This window comes from Taudactylus pleione, unplaced genomic scaffold (assembly GCF_031769625.1).
Source record: "Taudactylus pleione unplaced genomic scaffold, aTauple2 ptg000073l, whole genome shotgun sequence".
In the NCBI taxonomy this organism is placed as follows: Eukaryota; Metazoa; Chordata; class Amphibia; order Anura; family Myobatrachidae; genus Taudactylus; species Taudactylus pleione.
In genome coordinates, this window is record NW_028284475.1 from 1,956,075 (window position 1) to 1,968,584 (window position 12,510).

General features: G+C 46.9%; 1 protein-coding gene across 1 annotated transcript in view; it reads left to right on the forward strand.

Moving 5' to 3' along the window:
* RNF115 (ring finger protein 115) overlaps window positions 1-10,387 on the forward strand; it is a 29,483-nt gene extending 19,096 nt beyond the window's left edge. Inside the window, exons 6-9 of the mRNA XM_088467560.1 lie at window positions 1,106-1,178; window positions 6,673-6,766; window positions 6,975-7,090; window positions 8,954-10,387. Coding sequence (XP_088323686.1) covers window positions 1,106-1,178; window positions 6,673-6,766; window positions 6,975-7,090; window positions 8,954-9,085 — 415 coding nt within the window. The 3' untranslated portion in view covers window positions 9,086-10,387. The remainder of the gene's footprint in view (window positions 1-1,105; window positions 1,179-6,672; window positions 6,767-6,974; window positions 7,091-8,953) is intronic.
* The last annotated feature ends 2,123 nt before the right edge of the window (window positions 10,388-12,510 follow it).

The window sequence follows — 12,510 nt, forward strand, 5'->3', positions numbered from 1 at the left end:
TGAGGAGGTGCGCCCTTCTGACCGCTCCCAAAGCCCCCGTCTCACTTTATGTGGCGTTATGAATAGACATTATCCCCACAACCTAACTAAGATACAAAAGTAGAGTTTTGCTCTGGCGTTGCGGCAATGGTGGCCGGGGACCAGTTGTGGAAACATCTGTAGGATGGATGGAGCAATAAGGACAAGATTTCTATAGCGCTTGTAATGTACCGGGCACCATTGATTCTTCCCCTTGTATGTTAGAGGAATGCCAGCGCACGGTGCTGTGAGGTAGCCAGCCATGTATGTTTTATTGCCCCGCCCATCTGCTATGGCGAGCGATGAGCCATCTGTATCAGGATTGTATGTTAGAGGAATGCCAGCACACGGTGCTGTGAGGTAGCCAGCCATGTATGTTGTATTGCCCCGTCCATCTGCTATGGCGAGCGATGAGCCATCTGTATTGGGATTGTATGTTAGAGGAATGCCAGCGCACGGTGCTGTGAGGTAGCCAGCCATGTATGTTGTATTGCCCCGCCCATCTGCTATGGCGAGCGATAAGCCATCTGTATCGGGATTGTATGTTAGAGGAATGCCAGCGCACGGTGCTGTGAGGTAGCCAGCCATGTATGTTGTATTGCCCCGCCCATCTGCTATGGCGAGCGATAAGCCATCTGTATCGGGATTGTATGTTAGAGGAATGCCAGCGCACGGTGCTGTGAGGTAGCCAGCCATGTATGTTTTATTGCCCCGCCCATCTGCTATGGCGAGCGATGAGCCATCTGTATCAGGATTGTATGTTAGAGGAATGCCAGCGCACGGTGCTGTGAGGTAGCCAGCCATGTATGTTTTATTGCCCCGCCCATCTGCTATGGCGAGCGATGAGCCATCTGTATCAGGATTGTATGTTAGAGGAATGCCAGCGCACGGTGCTGTGAGGTAGCCAGCCATGTATGTTTTATTGCCCCGCCCATCTGCTATGGCGAGCGATGAGCCATCTGTATCAGGATTGTATGTTAGAGGAATGCCAGCGCACGGTGCTGTGAGGTAGCCAGCCATGTATGTTTTATTGCCCCGTCCATCTGCTGTTGTATTGGGCTATAATAACATTTGGTTTTGCTTGAAGGAGTGGAATGCTGCACTCCAACCCAGGGGACTACGCCTGGGGGCAGACCGGCCTGGATTCAATAGTCACTCAGGTAATAGTGCATGTACACGTGTGATCTGTGTATGAGTGTCTGAGTGTCTCTCAGGTAATAGTGCATGTACACGTGTGATCTGTGTATGAGTGTCTGGGTACCTTAGTCTCTCAGGTAATAGTGCATGTACACGTGTGATCTGTGTATGAGTGTCTGAGTGTCTCTCAGGTAATAGTGCATGTACACGTGTGATCTGTGTATGAGTGTCTGGGTACCTTAGTCTCTCAGGTAATAGTGCATGTACACGTGTGTTCTGTGTATGAGTGTCTGGGTTCCTTAGTCTCTCAGGTAATAATGCATGTACACGTGTGATCTGTGTATGAGTGTCTGAGTGTCTCTCAGGTAATAATGCATGTACACGTGTGATCTGTGTATGAGTGTCTGGGTTCCTTAGTCACTCAGGTAATAGTGCATGTACACGTGTGATCTGTGTATGAGTGTCTGAGTGTCTCTCAGGTAATAATGCATGTACACGTGTGATCTGTGTATGAGTGTCTGAGTGTCTCTCAGGTAATAGTGCATGTACACGTGTGATCTGTGTATGAGTGTCTGGGTTCCTTAGTCTCTCAGGTAATAGTGCATGTACACGTGTGATCTGTGTATGAGTGTCTGGGTTCCTTAGTCTCTCAGGTAATAGTGCATGTACACGTGTGATCTGTGTATGAGTGTCTGAGTGTCTCTCAGGTAATAGTGCATGTACACGTGTGATCTGTGTATGAGTGTCTGGGTGTCTCTCAGGTAATAGTGCATGTACACGTGTGATCTGTGTATGAGTGTCTGGGTGTCTCTCAGGTAATAATGCATGTACACGTGTGATCTGTGTATGAGTGTCTGGGTTCCTTAGTCTCTCAGGTAATAGTGCATGTACACGTGTGATCTGTGTATGAGTGTCTGGGTACCTTAGTCTCTCAGGTAATAGTGCATGTACACGTGTGATCTGTGTATGAGTGTCTGGGTTCCTTAGTCTCTCAGGTAATAGTGCATGTACACGTGTGATCTGTGTATGAGTGTCTGGGTACCTTAGTCTCTCAGGTAATAGTGCATGTACACGTGTGATCTGTGTATGAGTGTCTGGGTTCCTTAGTCTCTCAGGTAATAGTGCATGTACACGTGTGATCTGTGTATGAGTGTCTAGGTTCCTTAGTCTCTCAGGTAATAGTGCATGTACACGTGTGATCTGTGTATGAGTGTCTGGGTTCCTTAGTCTCTCAGGTAATAGTGCATGTACACGTGTGATCTGTGTATGAGTGTCTGGGTTCCTTAGTCTCTCAGGTAATAGTGCATGTACACGTGTGATCTGTGTATGAGTGTCTGAGTGTCTCTCAGGTAATAGTGCATGTACACGTGTGATCTGTGTATGAGTGTCTGGGTGTCTCTCAGGTAATAATGCATGTACACGTGTGATCTGTGTATGAGTGTCTGGGTTCCTTAGTCTCTCAGGTAATAGTGCATGTACACGTGTGATCTGTGTATGAGTGTCTGGGTTCCTTAGTCTCTCAGGTAATAGTGCATGTACACGTGTGATCTGTGTATGAGTGTCTGGGTTCCTTAGTCTCTCAGGTAATAGTGCATGTACACGTGTGATCTGTGTATGAGTGTCTGGGTTCCTTAGTCTCTCAGGTAATAGTGCATGTACACGTGTGATCTGTGTATGAGTGTCTGGGTTCCTTAGTCTCTCAGGTAATAGTGCATGTACACGTGTGATCTGTGTATGAGTGTCTGGGTACCTTAGTCTCTCAGGTAATAGTGCATGTACACGTGTGATCTGTGTATGAGTGTCTGGGTTCCTTAGTCTCTCAGGTAATAGTGCATGTACACGTGTGATCTGTGTATGAGTGTCTGGGTACCTTAGTCTCTCAGGTAATAGTGCATGTACACGTGTGTTCTGTGTATGAGTGTCTGGGTTCCTTAGTCTCTCAGGTAATAGTGCATGTACACGTGTGTTCTGTGTATGAGTGTCTGGGTTCCTTAGTCTCTCAGGTAATAGTGCATGTACACGTGTGATCGGTGTATGAGTGTCTGGATTCCTTAGTCTCTCAGGTAATAGTGCATGTACACGTGTGATCTGTGTATGAGTGTCTGGGTTCCCTAGTCTCTCAGGTAATAGTACATGTACACGTGTGATCTGTGTATGAGTGTCTGAGTGTCTCTCAGGTAATAGTGCATGTACACGTGTGATCTGTGTATGAGTGTCTGGGTTCCTTAGTCTCTCAGGTAATAGTGCATGTACACGTGTGATCTGTGTATGAGTGTCTGGGTTCCTTAGTCTCTCAGGTAATAGTGCATGTACACGTGTGATCTGTGTATGAGTGTCTGGGTTCCCTAGTCTCTCAGGTAATAGTACATGTACACGTGTGATCTGTGTATGAGTGTCTGAGTGTCTCTCAGGTAATAGTGCATGTACACGTGTGATCTGTGTATGAGTGTCTGGGTTCCTTAGTCTCTCAGGTAATAGTGCATGTACACGTGTGATTTGTGTATGAGTGTCTGAGTCTCTCTCAGGTAATAGTGCATGTACACGTGTGATCTGTGTATGAGTGTCTGGGTTCCTTAGTCTCTCAGGTAATAGTGCATGTACACGTGTGATCTGTGTATGAGTGTCTGAGTGTCTCTCAGGTAATAGTGCATGTACACGTGTGATCTGTGTATGAGTGTCTGGGTGTCTCTCAGGTAATAATGCATGTACACGTGTGATCTGTGTATGAGTGTCTGGGTTCCTTAGTCTCTCAGGTAATAGTGCATGTACACGTGTGATCTGTGTATGAGTGTCTGGGTACCTTAGTCTCTCAGGTAATAATGCATGTACACGTGTGATCTGTGTATGAGTGTCTGGGTTCCTTAGTCTCTCAGGTAATAATGCATGTACACGTGTGATCTGTGTATGAGTGTCTGGGTTCCTTAGTCTCTCAGGTAATAGTGCATGTACACGTGTGATCTGTGTCTGAGTGTCTCTCAGGTAATAGTGCATGTACACGTGTGATCTGTGTATGAGTGTCTGGGTTCCTTAGTCTCTCAGGTAATAGTGCATGTACACGTGTGATCTGTGTATGAGTGTCTGGGTACCTTAGTCTCTCAGGTAATAGTGCATGTACACGTGTGTTCTGTGTATGAGTGTCTGGGTTCCTTAGTCTCTCAGGTAATAGTGCATGTACACGTGTGTTCTGTGTATGAGTGTCTGGGTTCCTTAGTCTCTCAGGTAATAGTGCATGTACACGTGTGATCGGTGTATGAGTGTCTGGATTCCTTAGTCTCTCAGGTAATAGTGCATGTACACGTGTGATCTGTGTATGAGTGTCTGGGTTCCTTAGTCTCTCAGGTAATAGTGCATGTACACGTGTGATCTGTGTATGAGTGTCTGGGTTCCCTAGTCTCTCAGGTAATAGTGCATGTACACGTGTGATCTGTGTATGAGTGTCTGAGTGTCTCTCAGGTAATAGTGCATGTACACGTGTGATCTGTGTATGAGTGTCTGGGTTCCTTAGTCTCTCAGGTAATAGTGCATGTACACGTGTGATCTGTGTATGAGTGTCTGGGTTCCTTAGTCTCTCAGGTAATAGTGCATGTACACGTGTGATCTGTGTATGAGTGTCTGGGTTCCTTAGTCTCTCAGGTAATAGTACATGTACACGTGTGATCTGTGTATGAGTGTCTGAGTGTCTCTCAGGTAATAGTGCATGTACACGTGTGATCTGTGTATGAGTGTCTGGGTTCCTTAGTCTCTCAGGTAATAGTACATGTACACGTGTAATCTGTGTATGAGTGTCTGGGTTCCTTAGTCTCTCAGGTAATAGTGCATGTACACGTGTGATCTGTGTATGAGTGTCTGAGTGTCTCTCAGGTAATAGTGCATGTACACGTGTGATCTGTGTATGAGTGTCTGGGTTCCTTAGTCTCTCAGGTAATAGTGCATGTACACGTGTGATCTGTGTATGAGTGTCTGAGTGTCTCTCAGGTAATAGTGCATGTACACGTGTGATCTGTGTATGAGTGTCTGGGTTCCTTAGTCTCTCAGGTAATAGTGCATGTACACGTGTGATCTGTGTATGAGTGTCTGGGTTCCTTAGTCTCTCAGGTAATAGTACATGTACACGTGTGATCTGTGTATGAGTGTCTGAGTGTCTCTCAGGTAATAGTGCATGTACACGTGTGTTCTGTGTATGAGTGTCTGGGTTCCTTAGTCTCTCAGGTAATAGTGCATGTACACGTGTGATCTGTGTATGAGTGTCTGAGTGTCTCTCAGGTAATAGTGCATGTACACGTGTGATCTGTGTATGAGTGTCTGGGTTCCTTAGTCTCTCAGGTAATAGTACATGTACACGTGTGATCTGTGTATGAGTGTCTGGGTTCCTTAGTCTCTCAGGTAATAGTGCATGTACACGTGTGTTCTGTGTATGAGTGTCTGGGTTCCTTAGTCTCTCAGGTAATAGTGCATGTACACGTGTGTTCTGTGTATGAGTGTCTGGGTTCCTTAGTCTCTCAGGTAATAGTGCATGTACACGTGTGATCTGTGTATGAGTGTCTGAGTCTCTCTCAGGTAATAGTGCATGTACACGTGTGATCTGTGTATGAGTGTCTGGGTTCCTTAGTCTCTCAGGTAATAATGCATGTACACGTGTGATCTGTGTATGAGTGTCTGAGTCTCTCTCAGGTAATAATGCATGTACACGTGTGATCTGTGTATGAGTGTCTGGGTTCCTTAGTCTCTCAGGTAATGGTGCATGTACACGTGTGATCTGTGTATGAGTGTCTGGGTTCCTTAGTCTCTCAGGTAATAGTGCATGTACACGTGTGATCTGTGTATGAGTGTCTGGGTACCTTAGTCTCTCAGGTAATAGTGCATGTACACGTGTGATCTGTGTATGAGTGTCTGGGTTCCTTAGTCTCTCAGGTAATAGTACATGTACACGTGTGATCTGTGTATGAGTGTCTGAGTGTCTCTCAGGTAATAGTGCATGTACACGTGTGATCTGTGTATGAGTGTCTGGGTTCCTTAGTCTCTCAGGTAATAGTGCATGTACACGTGTGATCTGTGTATGAGTGTCTGGGTACCTTAGTCTCTCAGGTAATAGTGCATGTACACGTGTGATCTGTGTATGAGTGTCTGAGTGTCTGAGTGTCTCTCAGGTAATAGTGCATGTACACGTGTGAGCTGTGTATGAGTGTCTGGGTTCCTTAGTCTCTCAGGTAATAGTGCATGTACACGTGTGATCTGTGTATGAGTGTCTGGGTTCCTTAGTCTCTCAGGTAATAGTGCATGTACACGTGTGATCTGTGTATGAGGGAGTCTCTTCTCCCAGAACAGAATGCCCGAGTTCCCATAAAGCAGTGACCTCTGTATAGGACTAGTATAGAGGAGGATAATTTCCCTGGAGGAGAGAAGGACTTAACAGAATATAAGTGGTGTGATTGTGCGGAGACCACTGACTCTTTTGTGTCCTGGGGGGCTGTAATGAGCTGTGCTGTAACTCATGAAGACATCTGGTCTCTCCCACAGCTTTTGGGCCAACTGGAAAACACGGGACCCCCTCCGGCGGATAAAGAAAAGATCTCATCCCTCCCGACTGTCACAGTAACTCAGGAGCAAGTGGGTGAGTCCGGCTGTGTCTGCCCGAGCCGGAGCCCAATGCCTTAAAGCACCGATAAAACCCTTTTATGCCATTGTCAGACATGCAAAAATAATATGCTGTATCTATTGCTGTGTCCCAAAAATTCCTGCGATAGGAATCCCTTCCTCCACGCTCTGACCTCTCGGTTGCTGCCTCGGACCTCTCGGTTGATGGGGTTTTTCTGTTTCAGATATGGGCCTGGAGTGTCCGGTGTGTAAAGAGGACTACGCTGTATCAGAACAGGTCAGACAGCTTCCCTGCAATCACTTCTTCCATGGAGACTGCATTGTGCCTTGGCTGGAAATGGTAAGATCCTATTCAGCTCTCTCCATGCTCATCTCCATTCACCTCTTTCTCTGGCCATGAAAAGTTTAAACATTACCAGCTCTTCTGCCCTGGCAGCAGGCTCAGGGCAACAGGTCTCCTTTTGTAGGGTCCCAGGCCCAGGGCCCTGTAGTTGGGTGTGTGTAGGGTTTGAAGCCTTAGTGCCCTGTAGTTGGGTGTGTGTAGGGTTTGAGGCCCCAGCGCCCTGTAGTTGGGTGTGTAGGGTTTGAAGCCTTAGTGCCCTGTAGTTGGTTGTGTGTAGGGTTTGAACCCTTAGTGCCCTGTAGTTGGGTGTGTGTAGAGTTTGAAGCCTTAGTGCCCTGTAGTTGGGTGTGTGTAGAGTTTGAAGCCTTAGTGCCCTGTAGTTGGGTGTGTGTAGGGTTTGAAGCCTTAGTGCCCTGTAGTTGGTTGTGTGTAGGGTTTGAAGCCTTAGTGCCCTGTAGTTGGTTGTGTGTAGAGTTTGAAGCCTTAGTGCCCTGTAGTTGGGTGTGTGTAGGGTTTGAAGCCTTAGTGCCCTGTAGTTGGTTGTGTGTAGGGTTTGAAGCCTTAGTGCCCTGTAGTTGGTTGTGTGTAGGGTTTGAAGCCTTAGTGCCTTGTAGTTGGTTGTGTGTAGGGTTTGAAGCCTTAGTGCCCTGTAGTTGGGTGTGTAGGGTTTGAAGCCTTAGTGCCCTGTAGTTGGGTGTGTGTAGGGTTTGAAGCCTTAGTGCCCTGTAGTTGGGTGTGTGTAGGGTTTGAAGCCTTAGTGCCCTGTAGTTGGGTGTGTGTAGGGTTTGAAGCCTTAGTGCCCTGTAGTTGGGTGTGTGTAGGGTTTGAAGCCTTAGTGCCCTGTAGTTGGGTGTGTGTAGGGTTTGAAGCCTTAGTGCCCTGTAGTTGGGTGTGTGTAGGGTTTGAAGCCTTAGTGCCCTGTAGTTGGGTGTGTGTAGGGTTTGAAGCCTTAGTGCCCTGTAGTTGGGTGTGTGTAGGGTTTGAAGCCTTAGTGCCTTGTAGTTGGGTGTGTGTAGGGTTTGAAGCCTTAGTGCCCTGTAGTTGGGTGTGTGTAGGGTTTGAAGCCTTAGTGCCCTGTAGTTGGGTGTGTGTAGGGTTTGAAGCCTTAGTGCCCTGTAGTTGGGTGTGTGTAGGGTTTGAAGCCTTAGTGCCCTGTAGTTGGGTGTGTGTAGGGTTTGAAGCCTTAGTGCCCTGTAGTTGGGTGTGTGTAGGGTTTGAAGCCTTAGTGCCCTGTAGTTGGGTGTGTGTAGGGTTTGAAGCCTTAGTGCCCTGTAGTTGGGTGTGTGTAGGGTTTGAAGCCTTAGTGCCCTGTAGTTGGGTGTGTGTAGGGTTTGAAGCCTTAGTGCCCTGTAGTTGGGTGTGTGTAGGGTTTGAAGCCTTAGTGCCCTGTAGTTGGGTGTGTGTAGGGTTTGAAGCCTTAGTGCCCTGTAGTTGGGTGTGTGTAGGGTTTGAAGCCTTAGTGCCCTGTAGTTGGGTGTGTGTAGGGTTTGAAGCCTTAGTGCCCTGTAGTTGGGTGTGTGTAGGGTTTGAAGCCTTAGTGCCCTGTAGTTGGGTGTGTGTATGGTTTGGGGCCTCAGCGCCCTGTAGTTGGTTGTGTGTAGGGTTTTAGGCCCCAGCACCCTGTAGTTGGGTGTGTGTATTGTTTGGGGCCTCAGTGCCCTGTAGTTGGTTGTGTGTAGGGTTTGAGGTCCCTTTGCCCTGTAGTTAGTTTAGTATGTGGAGAGTTTGAGGTTACCAGATTGCATGACAGAGTCCCTAATTGTGCTGAGTGAGAGACTTTGTTCCTGTATGTAATGTACAGTATCTGCCATGTATTTACCATCGACTTCATTGCGTCTCTTACTTATTGACTGCCCACAGCATGATACCTGCCCAGTTTGCCGAAAGAGCTTAAATGGCGAGGACTCCACGCGACAGGCTTCCAGCTCTGAGGCCTCCGCTAGCAACAGCTACAGCAGCGACAGCCAAGTGCATGACCGATGGACCTTCTGAAGGCCCCCAGGCCAGCCATTCCTACAGCTTGTACAGTGTATCAGGACAGGCAGTCTGAAAGGGTTTGAGGGGAGGGTCCAACGAAGACCTAAGAGGTCACCTACTCGGCATCCACGGAATGAAGGGACCCAACAAACTGTCCGTTGCTTGACGCTCTAACATCCAGAATAATAATAAATAAAAAGTAACTTAATTTTCTCCGCAAGCAGCAGCGACCTGTCCAATTAGCCCCTGAGTAGTGGAATTCTGTGTTTCCACCTTCCTGTGATTCTGCCTCGATGATGACTGGACCCCGCGGTAACCCCAGACTAGGCCCAATGTCCCTGAGGAGCCTGGAACCTTCTCAGCCAACCAGTCAGAAACCAATTTGGGAGCAGCCTCTGTTGCTATTGGTTGGTTAAACACTTTACGTGTCTATTACGTGCTCTAGTAGAGGGTAAACAGTGGTCCTCATATTGCTTGAAATAGGACTTAGTGACTGGACGATGAGCCCTCAACTTTTCCCCTTCATGACACACCCACCACGCTCGCCTCTGCGGACATGAATTTCGGAGGCCTTGGTTTTTTTTTTTTTTTTTTGGTCACGTTATTTAGTCAGTCTTTCCCAAATTTCAGCGTTTCAATTTTCCATTGGCCGGTCGTTGGGAATATTGAAGTGGTTCTACAGGAGCAGATTAGCAGCAATCTATAACATTAAATATTTGTAAATTGAAGATAAATTTGTTCATATACCCAGAACCACACTGTGTGTCAGGCTTAATTCTTACGGCTATCGCCCAAAACACCCGGCTCAGCCCATCTGGCATCAAACTGAGGGCACTCGCTTAAATGGGGGGCGGGAGGGGGGGTTAGTGTAGGCGTATAAGCCTGGAATAGCGTTCATATCATGTCATGTGCACTTACCGGACACCGGTGCGGTAATGAGTCCACTGAAGTCTGTTCTACGGCTGCACGCGAAGACCATAATCCTGGAAATGTTCGCCCAGTTCCCTACCGACATACAGCACTTACTGGTGTTACATAATTGGAAACCTCCCCTATGCGGCGGGTACCTATACGGAGAGCTGATGCCCGCCGGCACCAATAGGGAGAGGACGACGACCGTGGCGTTTTAAAGGATATTTATTTTTCAACAAAAAATTTACATGTGTAAATATATATTTTTTATGAGTTTTTGGTAAAACTGGAAACCGCTCTGCAATGGTGAGTTATTCCAAATGTTCGGCAAATATTCCCCATGCGAATTTAAGTGTATAATCAGGTTAACATTAAATCATAATAAAAATGTGAAAATGGCTGTCATTGCCGTGCAGGGTACCTCTGAGCCGGATATATCCTAGAGGCTGGATCTGTTTTACTAGTGCGAGCTAATGTTCTAGGCCTGAGGTAGGCAATGTGTGGAACTACACATCCCATCCTGCCCTATCTGCAAAACTGTCAGGGCATGCTGGAATGTGTAGTTCCACAGCAGCTGGAGTGCCACACATTGCCGTTAGAATACCTATATGGAACTACAGACGGGAAGTGTGGTTTGCATAGAAACCTATTTCCCCCATAACTACAGCTTATGAAGAGGTCCTGAAATGACCACATACATTTTTCTAATTGTGTTAATTTTAGCAGTGATTCATTGCCACCTTGTGGCAGATCTTTGGTACTGCACTGTACGTTCCTTTTACAACTACTGTACAGTGCTCCTGTTTGTAAGTTTAGTGTCAAGATTTGTGCTCCTTTTTGTAATGCGTTTATGGTAACTAACAAGAACATGCCGGGAAAACAACCTGCGAGGCCCATCTAGCTTGCCGTTTCAGAGGGCTGTTAATTTCTCAGCTGGTGCTAAGGGTTCATCAGAAATTTGAAAATGTAGCCAAAATTCGGGTTTTATGAAAGGGATGCAGAACATGAGTTGACGCCCTAGTATAAAGCTATGCGCACATTTTTATTTTTTTTTTTTAATACAGAATTAATAGAATCCTACTTTCTTATTCAGGGTTCACGGGGCTCCACAGGGTAGACAAAGGGTTGTAGGTGGGACTTGGAGGACTGGTCACCAACAGCAAAGCTTTTCCATCCCAGGATGCTCCGGTCCTTCCCTTCTCACTCTGACTCCCCCTCGGGAGATGAGGAACCCCCCCCCTCTAAATTGAATTTACCTGCCCTTGTGAGAGCTGTAAAATCTATTCAAATAGAAGAGACACAACCGGCTCCTAAGGCAACAGACATTTTTTAAACGACAGAAGGTAGTTCTACCAGTGTTTCCTCACTCTGACCAGCTATCTGATCATAGGAGTGTGGCATGGAATATACCCAGTAATAGATTTCAGCTGCCTAAATGTTTAAGTTCCTATTACCTTCTACCTGCTGCTGATTGCTCTAAATGGGAAGTTCCCCCCAGCAGTGGATTCCCATGTGACACGTCTGATCAAAAATGCCACCTTACCTATCCATACTGCAACCTCCTTGAAGGAGGCTACGGGTAGAAGCTTGTCTAAAATCTATATATTCTCTTACAGGAGCTATTACTCACATTAGAGATGCAGTTTCCTGTTTGGGCGACGCAGCTATGGATACTGCTCTCTTGGCCTCCAAGGCATCTGCCGCTTCTGTAGTAGCCAGCTGTATTGTTCGGCTCTGCTCATAGAAGGCGGAAGCAGACTCTAAACAGGCTTAGGAGTCTCTGCCTTATTCGTGGGATATCCTGTTTGGCCCTGAATTTGACAAAATTGTGACTACCTTATGTCAGGTCTGGATTATTTTTTGAACCCGGGATGGATGCAGGAGAAGAAACAGGAATGGGTCTGTAGTATTGGAATGCAGCAGGCTTTATAGGAGTATTATTATTCATGAAATGGTAATAGATAGAGCTATAAACTGGCTGAAAATAAACAAGTCCAAGTGATGTGAGACTGAAAACAAAGAGCAATAATGAAGCTGGGAACAGGTGTCTGGTAGAGGGGAAAAAGTCCAATGGAGGTGTGACTGAGGAACAGGACTGTAGTACTGCAGTGGGCTCCGAGTCAGGAGAGCTGGAGGAGTCGCAAACAGTGAGTAATGGGGTATAACAGGATAAATGTGGGTATCCGGGAATAGCCTGAGGTGGAGACAGTAGGAAACGGGGCACTGTTGGGACTGTAATAATCTCACAGGGCTAAGGAGCACAGAGAACTGTTGCACAGCTTGCACTGGCAACTACAGGGCGTGCTGAACACCCTTAAGTACCATGGGAATGTGCATGATAGGCTGCTGAGAGTTCACACACTATGCTCTAACCTGATTGACTAATTCAGGTCACATGCCCAAATCCAAGATGGCGGCGCCCAGCAAACAGCGTGGCAGCGCTGCCGGTCTCACCTGTCACCACATGGCTTGTACCTTTAGGACATCCACACGCACCTTGTGCCAACCTCCAGATTCTAGCACCCTTA